The sequence below is a fragment of the Plasmodium vinckei genome, assembly GCF_900681995.1.
Source record: "Plasmodium vinckei vinckei genome assembly, chromosome: PVVCY_11".
Lineage (NCBI taxonomy): Eukaryota > Apicomplexa > Aconoidasida > Haemosporida > Plasmodiidae > Plasmodium > Plasmodium vinckei.
This window is the reverse complement of record NC_051303.1, coordinates 93636-117837: the sequence shown is the minus strand read 5'-3', so window position 1 is coordinate 117837 and position 24202 is coordinate 93636. Positions and strand designations below refer to the sequence as shown.

At 21.5% G+C, this 24202-nt stretch overlaps 9 protein-coding genes across 9 annotated transcripts; 6 read left to right on the top strand and 3 right to left on the bottom strand.

The window, feature by feature from the left end:
* Positions 1-35: 35 nt before the first annotated feature.
* Positions 36-1182, top strand: PVVCY_1100330 (conserved Plasmodium protein, unknown function; the record flags this gene model as incomplete). The annotated part of the gene is made up of 2 exons (XM_008626341.2): positions 36-531; positions 635-1182. 2 exons carry the CDS (start codon positions 36-38, stop codon positions 1180-1182), a joined length of 1044 nt encoding a protein of 347 aa, XP_008624563.2.
* A 470-nt stretch (positions 1183-1652) lies between these two features.
* Positions 1653-4926, top strand: PVVCY_1100320 (conserved Plasmodium protein, unknown function; the record flags this gene model as incomplete). Its single annotated transcript, XM_037634516.1, has 8 exons — positions 1653-2085; positions 2236-2307; positions 2422-2607; positions 2731-4136; positions 4254-4331; positions 4434-4535; positions 4621-4737; positions 4879-4926. 8 exons carry the CDS (start codon positions 1653-1655, stop codon positions 4924-4926), a joined length of 2442 nt encoding a protein of 813 aa, XP_037490609.1.
* A 1043-nt stretch (positions 4927-5969) lies between these two features.
* Positions 5970-7196, top strand: PVVCY_1100310 (merozoite surface protein 8, putative; the record flags this gene model as incomplete). The annotated part of the gene is made up of 1 exon (XM_008626343.2): positions 5970-7196. The coding sequence occupies one exon, from the start codon at positions 5970-5972 to the stop codon at positions 7194-7196; it is 1227 nt and encodes a 408-aa protein (XP_008624565.2).
* A 1545-nt stretch (positions 7197-8741) lies between these two features.
* Positions 8742-9563, top strand: PVVCY_1100300 (conserved Plasmodium protein, unknown function; the record flags this gene model as incomplete). The annotated part of the gene is made up of 1 exon (XM_008626344.2): positions 8742-9563. One exon carries the CDS (start codon positions 8742-8744, stop codon positions 9561-9563), a length of 822 nt encoding a protein of 273 aa, XP_008624566.2.
* Positions 9564-10338: 775 nt separating this feature from the next.
* On the bottom strand, positions 10339-11934 carry PVVCY_1100290 (protein Mpv17, putative; the record flags this gene model as incomplete). Its single annotated transcript, XM_008626345.2, has 2 exons — positions 10339-11624; positions 11856-11934. 2 exons carry the CDS (start codon positions 11932-11934, stop codon positions 10339-10341), a joined length of 1365 nt encoding a protein of 454 aa, XP_008624567.2.
* Positions 11935-12823: 889 nt separating this feature from the next.
* On the top strand, positions 12824-13534 carry PVVCY_1100280 (HCNGP-like protein, putative; the record flags this gene model as incomplete). Its single annotated transcript, XM_008626346.2, has 1 exon — positions 12824-13534. One exon carries the CDS (start codon positions 12824-12826, stop codon positions 13532-13534), a length of 711 nt encoding a protein of 236 aa, XP_008624568.2.
* Positions 13535-13998: 464 nt separating this feature from the next.
* Positions 13999-17607, bottom strand: PVVCY_1100270 (vacuolar protein sorting-associated protein 11, putative; the record flags this gene model as incomplete). Its single annotated transcript, XM_008626347.2, has 3 exons — positions 13999-17053; positions 17206-17395; positions 17553-17607. 3 exons carry the CDS (start codon positions 17605-17607, stop codon positions 13999-14001), a joined length of 3300 nt encoding a protein of 1099 aa, XP_008624569.2.
* A 781-nt stretch (positions 17608-18388) lies between these two features.
* PVVCY_1100260 (conserved protein, unknown function) lies at positions 18389-19748 on the top strand (the record flags this gene model as incomplete). The annotated part of the gene is made up of 2 exons (XM_008626348.2): positions 18389-18783; positions 18998-19748. 2 exons carry the CDS (start codon positions 18389-18391, stop codon positions 19746-19748), a joined length of 1146 nt encoding a protein of 381 aa, XP_008624570.2.
* Positions 19749-20027: 279 nt separating this feature from the next.
* PVVCY_1100250 (chromosome assembly factor 1, putative) lies at positions 20028-22682 on the bottom strand (the record flags this gene model as incomplete). The annotated part of the gene is made up of 1 exon (XM_008626349.2): positions 20028-22682. One exon carries the CDS (start codon positions 22680-22682, stop codon positions 20028-20030), a length of 2655 nt encoding a protein of 884 aa, XP_008624571.2.
* Positions 22683-24202: the final 1520 nt, after the last annotated feature.

The window sequence follows — 24202 nt, the reverse complement described above, 5'->3', positions numbered from 1 at the left end:
TAATAGGGATATGCCAAGATATATGCAATATAGATATGTTGTCTCTAAATTTAAAAAAATTAGGAGGAGGGGTAGGACGACGATTGTGTATGCCTATTTATAGTGGAACAAGTGATAGTGTTTTTAAGGATAAGCATTTTGTTTTAAGAAAAATAAATCAGAAATATGAGAATGTATTATTATTTGGTGATGTAAATAAGTTAAGAAATACAGCAATTGAATTGATACAAAATATTTCTGAACAGTCAGAAAATAGTTGTAATAATAATAGCTATATAAATGATAAATTAAAAAAGTATGAAAATAGTTATAAATTAATGTCTGAAAAATTAGAAGAAGAAAATGGAACAGATAATGATGAGAATAAAAATATGGTTTTAAAATCAGAATTAAATAAAGAAAAAAATATAACTAAAAAATTATCATTTTGGCAAATATATAGTATGAGAGTTAAAAAGAGTATTCATTTGCTAAATAGTCAGGATTTTTCATTAATACTTCAATCTTTTCATTTATATAATAAAGATACTGGTAAGTTCATTTTTAAGAAAATGTGTATATCTTTAAGCTTGTTAAAGTAGGAAAGTAAAATATTTACATTAATTTTTTATTTATATAATTTGGTTCTTTTTAGGGGTTTATGTTATGTCTATAAAATATGTAGAAGATCAAATTCCAAATATGAATGGAACATCGTATGTTATTTTATTAAACATTTTTAGTAAAAGATTGAAAAAGCATAGTTATGATGAATTTTTTAAAAAAATGATAAATTATATACCTAATATTATATATGATTTAAATACAAAGGATATGAATAATATATTAAATATTTTTTATAATATAGAATTAAATAATCCCAGAATTTGTGATATGTTTTATAAAAAAATATTATCAAATATAAATAAGGAAGGAGCTTTTATTATATCTTCTTTATGTTATATTTTTTATAAATATAATTTTGAATATTTACATTTTTATGAATGTTTAAAAAAGAGAGGATTATGTGTCTTAAATGATTTTGATGCTATAGGATTCTATAAATTTATTTTTTCTTTATATAAAAAAAATATATGTATAAAAGAAATTATAAATAGTAAGAAAAATGATATTATGGCTTTATTACCGAATTATAATGAGGAACAAAAGTTATTTATATGTGACATATTTGGAATTAAATAATTTTATTTTTCTACTTATATCAAAAATTGGAAAATGATATGATGGAGTATTCGCATTAAAGAGGTGTATTTATTAGATAAGACAAAAATAGTAGAATAAGTTGATAATTTCTTTAAAAATTTTTAATAAAATCATGATCACATAACGAATAATTGCATATTTAAATTGAGAAGGTCAGAAAATTAAGAAGGTTTGAAAATGCGTGTACCTATATATAGGCATGCATAATAAATAGATGATAGATACACATTGAATGAAAACAAATTTAAAGATACAATTTTGTTTTTTTTTTTCATGTTAATAGTATTTTTAAAAAAATAAGACTATTGAAATGTTTTGTTTTATTACTTTATACAGTTTGTTGGTAACTTTTGGTTTTTGTTTTTCAAAAGTTTTTTAATTTTTTTTTCTCTAACATTAAAATTTTTTATGTACTTTTTTTAAATACTTATAATAAATAATATGAAAAAATGAACCATAGAATAAGAACTTTATTGTATATTTGTAAATCAAAAGATAATGTAAATCATAAAAAGAGAGTTATAAAAAAATTTATAATAAAACAAAAGACATCAAATAAAAATGTGACAATACAATATGGACAATATGATTGTAAAACGAAAGACATTTTAGTAAAAAAGGAGTGGAATATAAATAATGTCTTAAATAGAAGGAAGAAAAGGAATGTGAAAAAAGATGAGATGAATGAGAATGCTAATGATGAGCTTATTGCAGATAGTTATCATGTGGAAAATGACCAAATTGATGATTATAAAAATTATTCAAATAAATGTATAAACTATGAAGAGAATAAATTTAATACTTCACGATCTTATATTATGTTTCTAAAAAAAATTTTAAAAAATATTGAAAATGGAGAAAATACAACTGTCATAAATTCTGGTAATAAAAATGGACAAAAATATGAACAGGATTTATTATGTTATATCTAGGGATGCATATACATTTATGAGATACTTTTCAAAGTGAAAACAAATAAATAGGTATATATATATTTTTCTTTTTTTAAATCGGGGAATTATAACTTTATAGGTATAGATACTAAGAAAAATGAAAAAAATGTTTTTTTTTATGGATCTATATTCAATAAATATTTAAGAAAAGGTAAAATAAATGAGTATCAATTTTGATAATGTGTATATGCATCGTTTTTTTTGTAAAATGTTTACATGTTTTTTTAATATATGAATGAGAAAAATGAAAAGTTTTAATTTGTAGAAAGCAAAAAAGATGAAGAGGTAACCAAGACAAGTGACAATTGTGAGAGAGAGTGTATAGATAAGGGTGGAAAAAGAAAAAGAGAAAATAATAAGAGAAATATAAAAAATGATAAAAACAATATATGTAATAAACAGGGGATAATTATAGACATATATGATTATATAGAAGGAATGAAGAAGAAAGGTAATGTAACGAGTTTGTGATAAACAATTTTAAGTGATATGTATTTGTTTCAAAGTATGTAGATGCATATTCCGATTTGTTTTATGCCGAAATAGGATTATAACGTTATTTGTTTTTTTATAGATTTAAAAATATCTATATCATCATGGGTATATAAAAATTACAAAATTGTTGACATGGTAAAAAGTAGTAGTAGTAGTAAATACAGGATAAGACAGAATATTTGCCATAGATGTTTTATTAAAAAATATGTAGACTATCCTAATAATAACAAAATTAAAGGATGTATAAATTTTCCAAAAAAAAAGATAATACATAATAAGGAAGAGTTAAGTAAATGTGTGAAATATATTACTAAAAGGTTTGTAAAAATGGTTAAAAATTTTGATCTAATTAATATTTGTTTTGTTTTTAAATACAATATTATAATGGGATATCAAAATAGTTGTATTTATTTAGTTAATTTTCCACAATGTAATATAAAAAAGAATCAAATTTTTTATAATGATAATAATGAAAAAACGTTATTATTTTTATTTAATAAGACAATTGTAAAATCAATAAAAAGTGTTAATGATTATTCAAGTATTATATTTCCTTTTAGCATTTCGAAAGAATGCCAAAAACCGATTTATTTAAAAAAGAAAATGATATCTTATATAAAAAATGTGAAATTTAAAAATGGAGAAATGGGGCAACATGAGAAATACAATAATAAAAAGTTGGATAAAAGAAAAAATATATTTAACAGTTTTAATGAAAGTTGTAAAAGTGATAAGTGTTCTATAAATAGTAAGTATAAAGAAAGTTATGAAAAAAAGCATAATCAAAATAGAGAATTTCGAAAAAATGAAAAGGAAGACATTTTAAAGAATTATTCTAAAAAAGAAATAATTTTTCATATGCATCTTTTTGAATTATTAATTAGACTTATATTTGAAAAGACAAGAACTTATTTTGTTTTTTTTATAAATAAAAAAACATATAATTTAGATTTTTATAAAAATATATATTATTTAAATATGTGTAAAATAGTTAATATAAAAATATGTACTAAAGACAAAGTTAAAAAGGAGAAAAAAAGAAAAGAATGTGAAAAAAAAAAATTTTTAGAAAACTTAAGAGACAATAATAATAATTATAAAAAGATAATAAATGAAAAGGATATACTAATAACTAATTTAGAAAATGAAATAAATGAAAACAAACAATTAGTATCAAATATAAAAAATGAGTTTGCAAAGTATAAGAGTGAAAATTCTGAAAAAATAAAAACAGAAATTTTAAAAAGTAAAGGATCTAAATGTGTTATATCCAGAAATGATTCTACTATTATTACTAGTAACATTAATCAACAATTATTAAAAAATAATAATTATATCAAAAAGTTATATAATGAAAATAATTTACTAAAGGAAAGAATAAAAAAACTGATGAGGTCAAACTGTGAGGATATAAATACTAACCAAGATAAAAATATATCGGATGTGACAAAATTATCTAACTTATGTTTACCTGACAATGAAGAAGTAACTTATAAAACAAATAGTGGAAAGAATAATTGAATGTGTATTGTATTTTGTTTTTTTGAACAGCATAAAAAGGACCATATCCATTTTTGTTTTATTCTGTTTTATTTTTTTTAGAAAAAAAAAGAAACGGAGAAACATGATAAATTAATTTTTTATCTTAAAGCATTTCTAGACACTGAACAAAAGTTATATGTAAGGACGACAAAAATTAATTTGAAAAAAAAATATTGTAGGATACGGAGAATATATAACATATATTTACTACACCGTTGTTATTTTTTTATTTTTTATCAGACAGCTGATGTATTGATAAATATTCAAGCAAATATTATTAATGAAATTAAAAAAGAGCAACAAATATATTTTGAAAATATAGAAAGAAGAAAACTTATATTAGTAATAATAATTTTGATATCATATGATATATACAGACAAGGGTATATTTTTCGAAACATAGTCATAATTTATTTTCTTTTGACAGAAGAAAGAAATAGAAAGTTCTTTTGATTTTATATACTCCGTTTGTGAGGATATACAAACGAAAAAGGAGAAGATATGCTTAACCAATCGAATAAATAAATTACAGGATTGTATAAATGTGAGGCAAAAAAAAGGCCAAGTTATTTTTGTTGTTGCTTTCTTTATATATGTGTTTGGGCATACTATGGATACAGACTAGTATGTATGTTAATAAATGTACATTTTTTTAAAATTGTATAATGCTTTTTTTTTTTTTCAGGATTTTTTAAGTCACTTGAATAAAGCCACTAAAGCGGAAGAGATATAATGATTGTAGAAAATTTTTCAAAGAAAAAGTTACAAAATATAAATTAATATTATATCCACAGTTCCAATTTTGGTGATATATGGATATTCAGAAAAATTATAATCATACTTTGTTTATGCAGAAATGAGGTTTGATTTTATAAGGAAAGTTGGATATCGGGATATAGGATTTTTTTTAACCTGAATTTTATTTATTTAATTATTCATGAATTTGGCTAGCTCATTTTATAGCCATATAATTAGTGATGTAAACTTATTTAAAAAGGAAGATAAGGTATTTAGCCAAACATAGGATTATTATTATTGTAATAAAATGAAAAATTGTGGAGAGTATTTTTTTATTTAAAAATGGGTGGATATATAATATTAATTTATTGGTAATATTTAGCAACTTTTCCTATATATTACTACTTATGAAAACATGATAAATAGTTTTTTCTATGCATTATCTATCGGGGTTATATAACTTTATTAAACACTCAAAAATAATGGGATTTAAAGGAAATTAAATCATAAGCCAATAAATAGGTGCTCTACAAAATTATGATATATACAGGTATTTTTTCTCTATACTATGTTTGTTGTTTGTTGCCTTTCTCTCTACATAATAGATAGTGTATAAAGTAAAGAAATGGTATATATTATATACTTATTTTTAATATTGCTTATGAATTTTTTATTATAATATTGTACATTATTGTAAATTAATTGTACATATTTGGGGTCGCTCCAAAAAAAATTATTTAAATAATATATACTCTCTATCACCACCGGTATATTTTCTTATATTAATTTCCAAATTTTTTTTATAATTCATAAAAATAGTAAATATAAATAAAAAATTTTTTTATTTAAATTTTGTATTTTTGTTTAAAAAAAATTAATTTAACCACTTCCGAAATAATAGAATAACAAAATAATTTTTATTTTGTATATTTATAAATATATTATTTATTAATAAAATAAAAAATATATATTATATGCTTTAAAAAAAATTTTGTTTATATTTAAAACAAGTAATAATTTATAAATAGCACATCAAAAATGAATAAGAGTTCACAAATAATATTTTTCTTGTTGGTATCATTATTATGCAACTTTTCTATTGCCAACTGTAATGAAAATGGAAATGAGGATATAAAGAATGTCAATAATAATAATAAAAGATTGAATAGGAAAGAAAGAATAAGAAGGGCTAAAGCTAGTGGCAATCCAAAAGATAAGGAAACCGAAATTCTTAATTTATATGATGACGTACAAGAACTATTAGGAAATGACAGTATGAATATGCTAGACAAATATTATATATTAGGTATTGATGATTTTCCTGGTGAAACAGATAAAAATAAAATAATTGGAGAATATGATCTTAAAGCTATGAAAAGTGTATTATTATATAAAAACAAAATATCAAGAGAGTCTTTAGAAGATTTACATGATGTTAAAAATGTATTTAAAAGATGCTCTAATAAAGAAGATCCTGAATTAAGCAAGAGTTATGAAAAGATTGAAGATAAAGCAGCTAAAGATCACACAACTGTAGGAGAAGTTTTATCAAATTATATCGCAGCTGTTTACACTAAAATGAATGATGAATTTGTAAAAAATGATGCATTTAAATTAAATAAATATACTTCTGAACTTGAAATTATTAACTATGCAATTGTGAATGGACCTACAGAAATGGGAGATAAAATAATGAATTCAGTAAATGATTTAAATAAATTAATTATATCTGAATCTCTTAATTCCATATACGAATCAGTTGTTTCAGGATTAAACATAAATTGTAAAATTAAAAATGATTTATTAACTTTACTTAATTTAGCAAATGGTAAATATTTTAAAATAGAATTAAATAAAGAAGCCAGAATGATATATCCAAAACAATATTCACATGAATCTGCTCATATGAAAAAAATACAAGAATATTTTATTGCAAAAAATAGAGTATGTCAAACTGAAATGTGCCCAGTAAACTCAAATTGTTATGTTATTGAAGGTGTAGAAACCTGCAGATGTATTCCAGGATTTGTTAATAATGAAGAAACCGAAGAATTTAAATGTGAAGTTGATTCATCTGCTTCTTGTGAAAAGAACAATGGTGGATGTGATGAAAATGCAACCTGTTTAGTATTAGAAGATAAAATAATGTGTGAATGTAATAACAAATTTAATGGAGATGGTATCTATTGTTCTAATGCCATTTTCTATGGAATGAATACTTTCATTTTCTTTTTAATCTCCATAGTATGTGTATACATAATGTAAGATTGTTGTATGTTTTATAAGTAATTGTGTAATATTTTATTAATATATTGATTGGTTTTTTTATTAATGTTTTTCCGAATGTAAATCGAAAAAATGTGTTTCTACTAGTATGCACAATAGCATGTATAAGCACGTATTTTACGATATATTTTTTTTATATACATTATACATAATTTGAATTTTATTGAATGTACACTTGCTACTGCTCGCATAATGAATAATAGAAATATTCTTTGTTCTTTACTAAGTATTATATGTGCATTGTGACTATATTTTAATAATGTATATTTTGGTGTTATTATAAATTTACAAATAATATGTTTATAAGGGGATGTAATAATTAATATACTACTAATTTTCCATATTGATGAGTTTAATTTTGAATTTTTTTTACCCCTATATGTGTACTTGATTATTTTATACATTTCATTCACAAAACTTTTATAATTTTGTTAATATGCATATATGATGTTATTTGAAACTATTTTTATATTAAAACAATACAAATAAATAAATGGGATTTAAAGTAAATATAATTCATTTTAATTAGGCATATAAAAGTTGATACACATGATGTCTATACTTTTAGCTACTGGTTCTGTATTATGGGTTGAATTATAAAGTAAATAAAATATTGGGGTTGAATATAATAAATTTTTTTTGAAAATATTTTTTAGTATGCCTCTTTAAGTACATTGTACAGTAGGAATTATAATAAAATTAAAAGCAAAATCAGATATAAAATCGAAACGTTATATGATTATACTTACAATGCATGGAAAATGGCAAGTATAGACATGATTCATGTATGAATATTTATGTAGATAATGCATATTTTTTAATAGGATAAGGTAATAGTGCTACTTTATTTTTTTCAATCAATAAAAATAGAGAATAAATTAATTTAAAAAAAGTGCAAATTGTACATTGTCTTTTTTTTGAATAATGGTTAATTATATTATGTGTATAGTAATATTTTAAAATAATAGTTGCATTTTTGAAATGCAGATTTTTTTTAAAGTTTAATAAAATAGTGGTGTAAAATATGAAATGTATTTATAATTATTAAGAGCACACAACTTGTCGAGCTACAACTTTATATTATTATTTTTTACTTTAGGCATTTTTGACGTGGTATATTGCGACAATTGTAATACGTGCATAGATACATATATTTGTTTATTTTTTTGTTTACATGTATCGGAAAAGGTTTTATTATTGTTTTGTAAAAAGGGATATATGATATTTTACATACACCAAGTTTCGATAAATATCATTTTTCCATTATTTAATGTTACACAATTTTATTTAATGCGTGTAAAATTTGCACTATTCATAAAGTTATATATGTCCATATATACAAAATATTTGTGATTCATTAAAATTTGAATTATATATATATGTTTTTTTTGTTTCATTATGTATAGGGAGTTAGGAAATTAAAAAAAAAATATATTTTACGCATTCTTTGGTTCTACACTAGTTTTGTAGCATTTTCATATTTTAATTTGACAATTTTTTAAATAATTATATATTTTTAGTAAGATGGGAAATAGTTGTAAAAAAAAAGTTCGAATTATGAGAAATCGAAGTATGTCAAAAGATATTAACAATTGTTTTTATTTCGATGACAAAAATAATAATAGTTTGAGCCCTCAGAAGGTCTACATTGATTTATATGATAAAAAAATAAAAAATTATGAACAGTTTAGAAGAAATAATAGAAACATTTTAGATTTAAATGGAAATAAAACAGCTAATAGGAATAGTTCTATTATATATATCGATGAGTTATATAATATATTAGGAAATGAAGAAAAAATAAAATTAAAAAAATTGGACAATTCGGATGTTGAAGAAGTTTTAATAATAAAAAAGCATGTTAAATACAAAAGGAGAAGGAAACGAAAAAATAAAAATAAAAATTGCAATGTGCATAATATTGAGAGTTATGCCAATGATAAGTATAACAGGTTGAGCAGTATACATAGTGACAATAATAACAAATCGATGAAAAATGGAATAAAAAAAATGAAAGAAAAATATCCAAAAGCTTTATTATATTATGAAAATGATAATAAAAAAAATAATTTTGATAATTTGGTTTCTCTTAATGTTTCAAATAAAAAAAAAAAAAAAAAATTGAATTTAAAATTGGACGATATAGAAACATGTTGTAACTCATCAAGTGAAAGTAAATATGATACATTTGTGAAGGATAAAAAATATGATATATTTGAAGAGGACAGAATATATTTGCTAAAAAAACGACGAGAAGAAATGAACCAGAAAAATACAAACCAAAATAATAGCATATATAGGGGCAATATGAATTATTCAACAACTTTGGATACCCTCAAAAAATAAGTGAAAAGATATATAGACAAGAAGATAACAGAAAAATAAAAAAATAAATTTAAAAATCAAAAATAATGGAATATCTTTAGTTTTTTGGGATATGGATGTTATTACAACGATTTGAATATTCTTAAATATTATAAAGGTGATTACATTAATTAAAAAAATTGTATGCTTTAAGAAGTTACAAAATAACATAAATAGTTTTAAATAAATAATTGGTGTTTCAAAAAATAAACATAAAATAGTGAAGATTATGAAGATTATAAAAAATTTGAAAAAAGTAATGATATAAATGGAATAAAAAAGAATAAGATTATTTCAAAGATAAGAATAAAGTAAAAAAATGCTATAATTTAAAACATATAAGAAATAAAAAATAACATGATTAATTGTAGATGGGTAATTATAGTATGACGTTATATGTGTATGTTTATATATTGTACAAAATTAAAAAAAAATAAAGAAAAAATGAAATAATAAAAAAAATTATTGCAAATAAATATAGAGTATTTTCTAATAAGTTTAATTATTTTAGTAAATCCTGAGCGAATTAAGTTGTATATGAAAGTCCATGAAATAGTTTGGTTTTAATTTAACTTAATATTTTTCTATTATGGTGGTGTATAATTTATTTTGTATTCCTTTATATCAATCAAACATATATTTTTTTGTACACACTGTTTATGTGATATGTTATTTTCATGTTTGGCTATATCTTCCTCTTGTGTTTGTATGTTACTTTCATATTTGGCTATATATATACTTCCTCTCGTGTGTGATATTACTTATTATTTGCAGACCATGAGAGAAAAATAACCCAAAAAAAATCAGCAAAAAATACAACTGTAGCTTGATAAATTCTTGGGACAAAAAAAAAGTTAACTAAAGTTAACGGTGTCCATGTTACGAATGAAACGAAAAAAACATTCATTCCTGTATTTAGAATTTTTTCTACAATTTCTGGATGAGGTTGTTTTTTTAATATTCCATTATAAAAAAAAAATATTGTTAAATGGATGGGACCAAAAACAAAATTATCAAATAATGTTGGTATAAAAGATTTGTATAAGAATATATTTGGTTTGGATTTAATAAAGTTAGCTAAAATTTTTCCATACCACAATGTCATTACTGGTCCCTCAAGGGTAAATCCAATAGTTGACATTCTCAAGGTTCTAAATATATCATATTCGTTAGGTTGTTTACTCATTTCCATAAATTGGCATGCAATATCAGCAACAAAATATAATATGCCTGCAATTAATGAGTTCATTAATAAAAGATGTTTTTCAAATAAATTATTTATAATATTTTTTATTTTATTTTTATGATCAGTAATAGATTTTTTATTTGTTTCATTCATTTCATGTTTAATATTAGTATCATTTTCAATGGTGTTAGATAATTTTTCTTTTGTTATTGATATATTTTCTTCTATATTTTTTTTTTTATCAAGAGATTGGTTTTCTTGGATTTCTAGAATAGTGGCATTTTTTGCATTTTTTATAGATTTTTTATTTGGTGCTTCCATTTTTTTATTTAATGTTTCTACTTTTTTATTTGATGCTTCTGTTTTTTTACTTACTGTTTCGTTTTTTTTATTTTTTTTATCATTTTTTGTGTTTTTTTTATCGTTTTTAGAACTTTTTTTATCATCGGTCTTATTGGTAGCTGTATGAAATGCCTTTTGTATGATCGTTTGAAAAAGTCGGTTTGTTGTTTTTATAAAAGCATTTCTGTTACTAGAGTTGAAAAAAGTATTTGCTACTTGATTAATAGCAGTATTATATTTATCTATATCATTGATATATTTATTTTGTATATAATTTTCTTTGTCTGTATAATTATTTAAATATATGCTATGGTTATCAAATTCTTTTCGTTTTATTTCATGGGGATAAGAAGGTTTGTAATTAAATTTTTCTGAAATGTTATTACCAAGTTGATTACAAAAAAAATGTTCATAAATATTATTCGATTTTTTATTTTTTATTTTAATCCCTTCAAAGTTCAGATACCTCGAGTAGTTAACTTTATCTGAAAAGAGATTCCTTCTAAAGTTATGATCTATATAGGAAAAAAAATTATGATGAATATAAGAATGTGGATGTATATATATATAATGAAGACTTTATAAGTTCATTTTGAAACAATTGTAGTCTTATGTTATAAAATTGAATATTCCAAATCATCGAAAACGATGAAAAATAGAAAATTCATATATATATAAGACTACCAAACAAATGTAAGAAATGATATAATAATAATATGTAGGTATTTATTTATATTTAAAATTACTTGTAGCAAAGGAGTTTACATTTTTGGGGACAAAATTTCTATGTTTTCCTTTAATGCCAATATAAGCATTTATCAGCATTATTAAATTTTCTATATTTCTAAATAGAATTCAAATGAAAGCAGAAAAAAATTATATCAATACGTTTACTGCATATATATAGTTTTATATTATTAAAAAAAACTCATATATAAAGCATTTTTCTTTTATATGTTTTGAATTAATTGCTTTGATAAATGCATAGAAAAACATAAGCATGATTTAGCAATAATCAAACTGTATGTGCATCCAACATTATTTGTAACTTACGTGGTGAAGGGAATATAAGATATATGGTAGCATATGAAATTGTATTAAAGTTTCTTGAAATTTGATTTTATACTTTACAAATTATGATTGCTGAAGAATCAATATAAATCCATATTTTATATTTGGGTATTTTTTATATAGCAAAAGAAAAGAAAAGAAATGGGTTATTATTATATCAGCTATACAAACATATTATATGTTGATGTAAAAATGATTTAGTACATGAAAAGAAGAAAAAAATATATAATTTACAAAGTTCATATTTTTGTTCCTATTAAATATTAATATATAGAAAATAATTAATTAAATAAAAATAATATGCATCACATTTTAAAAAAAAAAAAAAAAAAAAAAAATAACGTTGAGTATTCATATATAATATTATATCTATAGGTATAATATGGGATATATATAATTTTATAATTACAGAATATTTTTAAGTTGTAAATTTGAAGTTTTATGAAGATAGTGTTAAATAATAAGAATATAGTTTTTTATTTATTTTATCCAATATTATATGAATTGAATTTTTTCATATTTTTAAAATTTATGTTTTATTCATATGATGGTTAATGGATAATTTTGTAAGTTTTAAAAAAAAGGGAAAGTATTCATTATTATATAATTGAAGTGATTAATATGAAAAATATTTTTTTTTAGAATGAACTTAGTAGATTATGAACTTTCCAATGATGAAGATTCGGATGAAGATAAATCAAATAGCTTGAAAAAGGAAAAGGATTTAAAAGAAATAGAAAACTTATGTAATAAAAATGTAGAAAATGAAAAACCGGCATTCAAAATAAAGGAAGTTGATAATAAGAAGCCTAATTACAATGATGCTAAAAATGGGGAAATAAATTTGTACAATGACAATGAAAATGATAAAGATGGAAACGATAAAAATAATAATACTTCGAGAAGTGGACATAATTATAACATGATAGAAGGGGAAGAAAAGTTAAAAAATATTAATAAAAAAATGTGGGATAATATTGAAAATGATTGTAATAGAAACATTTTGGAAAAAAATAATATTATGAATGTTAATGTTGATGAAAATAATTTCGATGAAGTATTTTATTTACCTGAAAATAAATATTCAGAAATATTAAATAAAAAAATTGATGACTTATCAAAGCTATATGATATAAATTTAACTATTAATAAAAATATAATTAATTCAAATGAATATAAGAATCCATGTATTTTAGAAAAAATTATGGAAATGTTTGATATAGACGTATATTCATCCAATTACCCATCAGATATATACAATCCTCATGATTTTTTATCAGTTGATTTGTTTAATGAAAAGGAAAATCCAACTGATCGGAATAAAGCAAAATCTAAATGGTCAGAGATGATGTAATTTTTTTGTTTTTTTTTTCTGTGTGTAATAAAATATGTATACCTACGCATGTATACATATGTTTTATCGTTTTAAAATGGTAGGATACACCATTTATATTTTATATGGTCTACATATTTAATTATAAACTTAATTTAGTTATCCATTTTTGGGTGGGTAATGTTTAAAAATTTTATTAAAAAATATGTGCAAATAATGGAAAAGGCATACAAAAAATATAAAGTAAAATGCTAAGCTATCACATAAGTATATATGCACAAGACAACGGATGTTATTATATATAACAAATAAGGATGGTTGATTAGGTAAAAAAAATGATAAATAATGATAAAAAAAAAGCTAGCTTATAAAATTGCTAAAGTTGCATTTAGCTGATTTATATGCATATATAAGCATGTAGCTTTGGAATAATAATAAATTTTTGATTTACAAATATGAATTTTTCAAACAAATATATGATTTTTTTATTTGGTTGAAATACTATCATAAGATAAGTAGTTTGAAATAAAAGCAAATTTATCATTGGATCCTTGTAAAAATTTAAAGAATTCATCAAAGTTAGTAACAGCATTTTTTGCCTTATCTTTTAACAGCTTTTTCTCATTATCTTTATTTCTGCATAATATACAACTTTCTGTTTCATTTAAACAATAATAATGATATGAATGATTACACATAAAATGAACAACTGGTAATGATAAGACATCTTTACAAATATAGCAATAAGTATTATCAATTATTCGGAAATTATATTTATATGAATATTTTTTTTTATTAAGTTTATATAATTCTTTTTTGTCTGTTAAAATTTGTGTGTATTTATCATTTATATCTTGATCCATTTCATTAATATATGTAAGAAGTATTTTTTTAATACAATTATAATTTTTATTATATTTTTGTAATATAGAAATAAAATTTAATATGGAAAGAGAATATTTTCTTTGTATAATTTTTATAAACTTAATAAGTAATTGATCATCATTAAGAATAGATAGGTAGTAGAATATATAATTATAGTATGCACAGTCATTTAATTTTAAAAGGTGTAAACATGAATTAAATATATTCTTGTTAAACTTGGTTTCTAGTTCTTGAAATATATTAAGATTTTGATCGAGCTCATTTTGGTTTAATAATTTTAATTGTTGATTATATTCGGATTTAAATTTATTTATAATTTTATTAGTGTAAAAAAGAAAAGAAATATCATATTTCTTCATTTTATTAGATATATATAATAATCCTTTATTGTAATTATATATTGATAATAATATAACAGATAAATATGTTATATTTTTATCATTATTTTTTATTAGCTTATCTATATTATATGTTAATATTGAATTATTCTCTTTTTGTTTAAATTTTTGTAATAATATTTGCATAACAGTTATAAATAATACATAATCATATTCATCATTAAATATATCAAATTCTATTTTTTTATTATGCATTCGGTCGGTATTATTTATTTGGTTTCGCTCGTCGTTTTCTGAATTATCTTTTGTGTGTCCTTCATGATGTTGCTTCGATTCCTTGTTTGTGTTAGGTTTTGAATTATGTTTTTCATATTTTTGGATTGACAAATTGTTTTTTTCATTTTTATCAAGAAATTTGAGAATAAAATTAAAAAGGAAATTATTATTATCCAGAAATAGTGGGATAAATATTGTTAAATTTAAATCATATTTTTTTATTATTTTTTTTAGCAAGGATATGGTTAGATCCGGAAAATATTTAATAAATTTGTAACCGTATTTAAAAAGTAGTATACATATATTTTGTATATCCAATTTGAATATATATTTTAAGCATTTTTGATAATTTTCATATTTATCAATTAATATGGAGGTATATGTTAGATGGTCTTTATTTTTTTTGGAAAAATTTAGAACAACATTATAATATCCAATATTTAATAAGAATTTATATGCTTTATTTAGATTGATTTTATTTTTATTATTTTTTATAAACGATATAATTTTTTTTTTTTTATATTGTCTTTTGTAACAAGATAATAATATCATTGTGTGCTCATCATTGAAAATATTTAAATCGTGTAATTTTTCTAAATATATAGATAAATATTCATATAAATCTAAATTTAAATATTTTTGAATAACTGTAGCTGTTTCTAAAAATTCAATTGTGTTTATATAATGATCCATAGCTCTTTCATATTGTTCTTTTTCAAATAAAAAATCTGCATATATTTTGTGTATATATGGGAAATTAATAGAATGATGATAATTTTTATTTAAATTGGAATATTTTATGAGCCATAAAAATAGTTTTTTTTTTTTAAAAATATTAACAATTTCATTAATATTTTTTTCTTTTAATATTAATTTGATTTTATTTCGATAAGTTGTAGAGAATTTATTTAATTTAAATGGGTCTACAAAAGATAACTGTTTAGATTCTATATTATTATTATTTTCATGTTTTATTTTATCGGTTTTTTTCTCTAAAAATATATCATAATTTTTATCGTTTTCATATTTAATAGTATTGTTATTTCCGATTCCTTTTAAAGGATTTCTGTCTATGTTTGTGTGCTCGTTATTGTTATTATTGACATTGTCATTGTATATTTGTAATATATCTATATCATCATGTAGTATATTTTGCTCAGTCTCTTCATAGGACTTATTAATAATATGGTCTTTACTTCCCCTTTTTATATTTTGTATATTTTCCACACTATCTTTTCCATTCCATTTCATGACTAATTGCTCATAGAAATAAAGTTTATCAACTTTTACATCAGGATTATTTACTTGCTGATCAATGATTAAAAAAATCAAGTTATTAAAAAATGCAACATTTGTTATTAGATAGTTAATTGTTGTATTATAAGCTAATAATTTAATATCTTCATATATGATATATATATTTAAGCATAATTTTTTATCTATTTCATTAAGTATTATTAAATAAAATTTGACTGTAAATAAATTAACAACCTTATTTTCTAATAAAACAAATTCTAGACTTCTATTAGTTAAATCTATGATGTATAATGTGTTTATAGAATTATCACAAATGTATAAAACATTTATTTGCTCATTATATGCTGATATTAATGGTTCTTCAGAATTTTTTGTATCATTAATGGTTTCATCTTGATTATTTTGATCGTTATCATTGATAGTAATGGATAAATTAATCTCTTGAATATGAGTATAACTAATTGATGAACTGTTTATATTTAATTTATATATATCTATAGCATTTTTCTTTATTATTACAAATATATTATCTTTACACAAGTACATATTTTCAAATAAATCCTCCTCAACCTCAATAAATTCTGTTCCAACAATATAATAATCATTGTTGAAAAGATAAAATGAAACTTTTTTTTTTTCTAACGTAATTATGTAGCTTAAACATTTTGATATTAGAGTTTTCGTGGCATTTTGAATATTTTTACTTATTTGAACTTTTTTTACGAGAATATAACGTTCGTCCCTTATGTTGTAAATACTACATAGGAGCACATTTTTTGCTTTTCTGAAAAATGGAAAAAAAAATATTAAATTTTTTCAAAACATTTTTATAAGCATATATTTAGAAACGTGAATGTAAATGAGTATAATATAATGATGAAACGTGGGTGAGGGTGTATAAAATAGTGGAAATATGAATGTATATAATTTTCTTACCCTAATACTAAGAGGTTTTTGTGAGTTTCATTGAAGCAATAATCGATGACTATAAAATCGGTGTTTATTGTAATTGATGTTAAATTTACGGGATCTATATAATGGATTTTATCAACAAACACATTTATAAACTTTTTCGATAAAGAAAAATATATTCCTTCATAGCTATTTAAAAAATGTTTTATTCCTCCTGCAATAAAAAAAAGTATGTAGGGATGATTTTAAAGGAGAGTTAATACAAATATCAACATACATATTAACATAATGATTGGAAAGGCATTTCTATAGGTATATATGTATATAGATAAATAAATATATGATAAGAAAAATCTTTTTTGATTTCATACTTGTATCTTTCGTCTGGTCTCTATTAAAAAGAAGTAAATTTCTAAAGTTGAACATCTTTTCCTTTCATGTATATAGTTATATAATTTTCATTTCATCTTTATAAGGTTATAAAAAATAAATTATTAGATAATAAAAATGTGTATTTTTCCTCTAAAAATAAATATAGCAACTTATTAGTACTGTTACTAAGAAATGGCTATTTAATATATTTAATGAATTTTTTGATTTAATTTAAAAACTCATTTAATAGGTTTAATTAGTTAATTAATTTTTTTATAACTTTCAAAATAAATATAATTTTATTTATTGTTCTATATTACTATTTTTTTAATTTGGTAAAATTTTAGTGAAGCATATATGAGGATATTATGTATATATTTCTACTCCCCCGTATGTAAAAATAATAATGATAGGAGGAAATTTTTTTTTTTATTTTTAGTGGAAAAAAAAATTGCAAAACATGAGAATATATTTTGTTTGTAACATAAATAAAGAGGTGTATATATAGAATAAAATATGTTTATTATTATTTAAAATATATGAAAATAATCTTTTTGTAAAATAATAAAAAGAATAATATAATGGAATAAATAGGGGAAATTAAAAGGGTAAAAAAAAATATATTTAAGAAATAAATATAGAGAAAAATAGTTTTGAAAGAAAAATTTAAACCTATAAAACAGAAGATTGGAAAGAATAAGAATAAATAATGATATATAAAAAGGAAAAATTAGAAATTAAAGAAAAATTATATAAAATTTTATTGATAAGTAGATATTTATATACACATAAATGTATATTTTTTGTGTGAGATAAATATGATAGTAATAAAAAAATGAGCGAAACTAAGGATGGTATACAAGTCGAATTATTTCGGCTATCTCCTCCGGTTCTTAATCATAATATATGGAATTTATTTAAGATAAAAGAAATTGAAAATACAGATTTTGGAAAAAATGTCAATAATGATGATATTAGTTTATCTAACGAATTTAGCTTCGGTCTTCCAACAAATTCTAGGAAAATATATTATGGGCAAAATTTTACATCTCAAATTAATATATCAAATAATTTTAAAAGTGATATTCAAATAAGTGAAATAAATGTAGAAGTTGTGACAAAAGAAAATATGTTTAATATTCATAAAAAAAGCGAAGACATAAATATTCCTCCTACTGGGTTTTTTAATTTTACAACAACTTTTGTCGTTAATTTTTTGGATATATTTACGTAAGGCTGAATAGAATAAATATAAAAATAGGAATACATAATCGTCTACATTACTGTATTTATTTATTTGTATGTGTAGAGAATTGCGTATAATACGTTACAAACACATTTTTGAATATGAAAAGTATTTCTTCTTAATGAATATGGAAAGAATGGTGTTATTGTTTTATATCTTTTTTTACCATATAAATATATTTTTTTTTTTAACTCTTAGAATACAATGCACAGTAGATTATTTTGTAGAAAATGAGCCCCAAAAGATAAGGAAGGAGTTTAATTTTATAAGTATAGATCCTTTTTGTTTAAAAAGTGTTATATTCCAGAAAATGGATAGATTATATATCGAATTGCGATTGAAAAATATAGAAGACAATAACATAATGGTAAATGATATAAAATTAAAAGATATATGTTATGAGACAATAAAAAATGAAGGAGGGTTTAAAACTCATAATGGGTTACATTATTTCAAAAAAAATGATGAATATTCTATGATATTTTGTGTAAATGATGAAAAAAGCAAATTAAATATTTTAAATAAAGAAAACGATGAAAATATAACTAATATAGAAATAATATATTTTTCAAATGATGGTGGAAAAGGAATAAATAATATGCATTTTTTAAAAAAAAGTATGATAGCAGATAATCTTCGAATATATTTACTTGAATCAGAAAATTCATTTTATTTAATAAATAAAATATATAAATTTGAAATTGTATTTGAAAATAATACAAATGAGAATATATTAATAGAAATACTAATTCACAACAATTTTAATATTCATGTTGTTAATAATTTTGTTAAAGCTCATACAATCGAAGGGAAAAAAAAGGTATCTCATTTTTTTGATGTTTTGTTTATTAATCCTGGAATCCATTTTTTTAATAAAATTACAATATATAATAAAAAAACGAAAAAAAAAATAAACTATATTAAACTGTTTAAATTATTTGTTAAATAACGTGTTAATTTTATACACACTTAATGCTAACATGCGCACGTGCGTATATGTGCATATATAATTATGCATGTGCAAAATAACAGTGTAAAAAAGGTATTAATATATAATGATATACAAAAAAATGATATAAAAAAATGGTATAAAAAAAATAGTTTCGAGTACAAAGGGTATTTAAAATTGTGGTAAAAAAAAAGGGAAAATAAAGCAATATAGACTAAGTGAACGAAATACGATTTACATTAATAGGCTAAAAAATGTTCTAAAAAAAACATGGGAAACTTATTTTTTTCCATTTTGTGCTAAAATATAATTTGCAGCATTTCCAACAATTAAATTAATTCGTCGAACTTTTGGTTCATCTTTATTAGATTGTGAAATTTCTCCATCAGATTCATCTTCACTAGATGTGTAATCATTTAACTCATCTTTATTTAAAAAATTGACTTCATCGTAATATATGTTTTCAAAATAATTTTCATCAAATGCTAAATCATTACATTTTTTACCAAAATAGTAATTTTTATATGATTTAACATTTCCTAATTCTTTTTTATCAAAATAATAAAAACTAACATATCCATCTGAACTTGAACATGCGCATATATTTCCTAAATTATTCCATGATATATCTGTAATTGGACATAAATGAATATTTTTTACTATACTAAATGGCATATCTAAAATTTCACTATCATAAAAATATACACTTCCATCAAATGTTCCCAATGCATATATATATCTTTCTTCTTTTTTATCTTTATTTTCGCATAATGTATCTAAATCATTTTGTTTATCTTCATTTATGGTATCGATATTATTACTTTTATTATGATCATTGTTTGGTGATTGATCTTTTTGTTCTGTTTTTTTTGTTTCTTCTTCTTTTGCTTCATCTTTGGTATTGTCATTTTCCACATCCTTTTCTTCTTCATCTTCTTCCATTTCTGCATCTTCAAACTCACTTTTCATTGTTTTGGGTTCTCCTGAGTTATCTGCATTATTAGATAAAGGATAATCAGATGGGTAATCTTTCACTGATTCATTAGTGTAATCAGACTGGTCATTGATATCTGAAATAGTGCTACTTATATTGTCGCATTCATTATTTTGCACCTCCTTATCATTAAATAATAGTGTTTTTTCATAATTTAATTTCAATAGGTGATTGTGATTTTTTAATTCAACAAAAAGTGAAGATTCTTCAAATGATCTTCTTTTCTTACTAGGTTGATTTGATTCATTTTCTGTTTCTAAACAATTTTCCAATAAATGTTTATAGCATTTTTTAAATATATTTTCTTGTGTTCTTAATTTATATGTATTATAATTAAATTTTGCTACTAGAAAATGGCTAGTTTGAGAGAAAACAGTAAAAAAAGGAATATTATATTTAATAAATAAATTTTTATGATATATATAAAAGCAGCTATAAGCTTTTATTTGATAATTTGTTTTTGTATTATCATCATTTTTGTTATTTTTTTCAACTTGTTCAAATTGAATTCCACTAGGGGCTATTAGATAATCGCCACTCGGTGAAAAATCTATACGCCGAAAAAATGATGGTAACATTTCTTCACTTGAAAATAAACATCTTTTTAGTTTTTTTTCCTCCTCTTCTTCTTCGTGATCCTCTTCTGCATGTTCGTCTTTTTTTTTAAAAAGCATTTTTTTATTTTCATCATATTCTTCTATTTTATTTTTTTCTAATAAAAACTGATCTCTTCTTTCTTTATCATCATTTTGGGTCGTATTTGAATGATTATTTGAATTTTCAAGACTTTGCTTTTCTTCTTTTTTATATGAATTATTATAATCATTTTTTTCAGTATTCTTTTCATTATATTCATATTCATTATAGGAAATATATGATGTGGATTTTTTTTCGAGTTGATCGGTTTTAATATTTTTTATGGAGTTTTCAAGTTTCCAGGATTTCCCATCAACTTTTTTTTTCCATATTTTAAGAGTTTGATCAGCACTAAGAGATGCTAAAATTTCACTGTTGATGTCTAATGATATGCCTTGAATAATTCCTGTATGTCCTTCTAAAACTTTAACTTTACATGATGAATTTTTAACAAATTCAATTATATTAATATTATTATCTTCATTACCTATATATAGTGTATCATTATCAGACCATGTAATGCTATTTATAACCCCACTACATCTAAAGGATCCAACAATATTCCACCATTCTTTATAATCAAGAAAACTTGCATCATATCCCAATGGTATACTTTTTGGCTTTTTGCTTTTTTCCCATATATATAAAAATTTATCTTCACCACCACTAGCTAAATACCTACCATTTTTATTGAAACGAACACAATTAATTTCACCATTATGTCCTATAAATCTACTTAAGCATCTAACTGTTAAATTATCATTGATATATACCCTCCATATGTGCACAAATTCATCGGCCCCACAAGTAGCTATATTAAGCTTGATAGCTTTTTTTCTTTTTGTGTGTGTATCCTTATCTATGAAAATTTTGGGGGTACCATTATTAAACGAATATTTACTTTGAGAACAATTTTCATTATCATTATCTCCATTTGAAATGTCGTTTGATAAATGATTGTTTTTGTTTACATTACTATTTTGATAAATATTATTTATGGTATGATTACTGTTATTTTTATTTACAGAATTTATGGACTTATCTATTTTTAATGACCCATTTTTATTATCATCGGAAGGAGATATTGTGTTATGCTCGTTATCTTCGATATTTTGATCAAAATGATTTATTTCATATTTATTTTCTTTATCTTTTAGAAACGTTTTAAATCGTTCATATTTTTTATGTAGTTTTTTTACACTATAATAATTTGGGTATGGTTGTATGTCTACTGAATAAATTCGGTCGCTTCTTTTATTATCTTTGCTATGCCATAAAATTTGTGGCAAATAAACGTGTGGCATTTTTCTTATTAAAAAAATACAAAAAGAAAAGAAGACGAAAAGGAAAAGAAGATGAATGAAAGATCAGTTAATGCAAAACAAACGAAAAATTAACAAAAAATTAATAAAAACAAGGTGAGTGGAATAAGAATAAAAAATAAAAATGATATTAATATGGGGAGGATAGGATTACGATAAAAGAGGAAATACAAGGAAATCAATATGGACTTATCATAAATACGTCAAATAATGAAATGATTAAAAGAAATATAAAAAATAAAATAAAAAATAAATTAAAGGGGCATACAAAGTTGGCTGTAAAATTAAGTGTTTTTATTTTTTAAAGAAAATATAAATAAGCCAATTATTTGTTCATATTTATAATCAATTTGCTTTGATAATATGTCAAAAATTGAATTCCATTGTATATATTATATATACATATGTGTAATGTGCATATTTAAACATTAAAAAAAGGAACAATGTTACTGGAATTGCAGAACAGTAAATGTGTAACTCGAAATACTTGATATTTTCAAATTGGTGTTTTAATACGAAAACGAAATAAAATAAAAAATATATACAAAACTAATATATACGGGCAAACAAGGAAAATTTTGTGCCATAAGCTCGCTCAAAATATAAATGAATATTCATAAATGTAAATATATATGATGATAAAAATATTTAAAAAAAATATATATAGTTATATTATTTGATAAGGTGAAAACAAAAATGTAAAAATATATAAATAAATATTATAATTTCATAGCAATGTCTATCTTAGAAATAATGAAAAACTGAATACATAAAAAACAGGAACAAACTAATTTTAAGTTATACTTGTGAAAATAAAATAGTAATAAAAATGTGATATTATTTTTGTTTATATTTATATATATTTTTTGATCATTTTGTATATGTATCATGCTTATTTATAATATCTTAATTTTATTATATAAGTTAATATCTTCAATTATTCTCCTTATATATTACTTTATCTCTTATGATATAATGATTAAAATAAATATCTATATTAAAAGATATACTAAAAATCATAATAAAAAAAAAAATATAAGTATAATGATAATAATAAAATTATGGGGATTCATAAAAAGGAAATCAGTGCAATATATAATATGTGTATATAATTACACGATTATGTTTATTTTAATATTTCATTAATATATTCTTTATATAACAAATAAATTTGAATAAATACAAAAATGTAAATATGAAATAAGTGTGTTTATGAGCCTATCATTTTTTTTCAAAACACAATAAAAAAAATAACCAGTGTAAAATCTGAATGAATGGTGCGTGTCTTAACTAAGAGTGGGAATATTTCTTTTTTATTTTACTTACAGCATTTTTTTATTTTTTCCCATTTTTAATTTAATATTTGTAAGAGTGTTTCTAAAAAAGAGTTAAGGCATTGTTACAAATGTCACTTTTTATATCAAGCTCAATAAAAAAAAATTATATATCCATTCATATTAATATTACACACATGTGTGCTTGCTCTCCCTCTTAAAGGATTT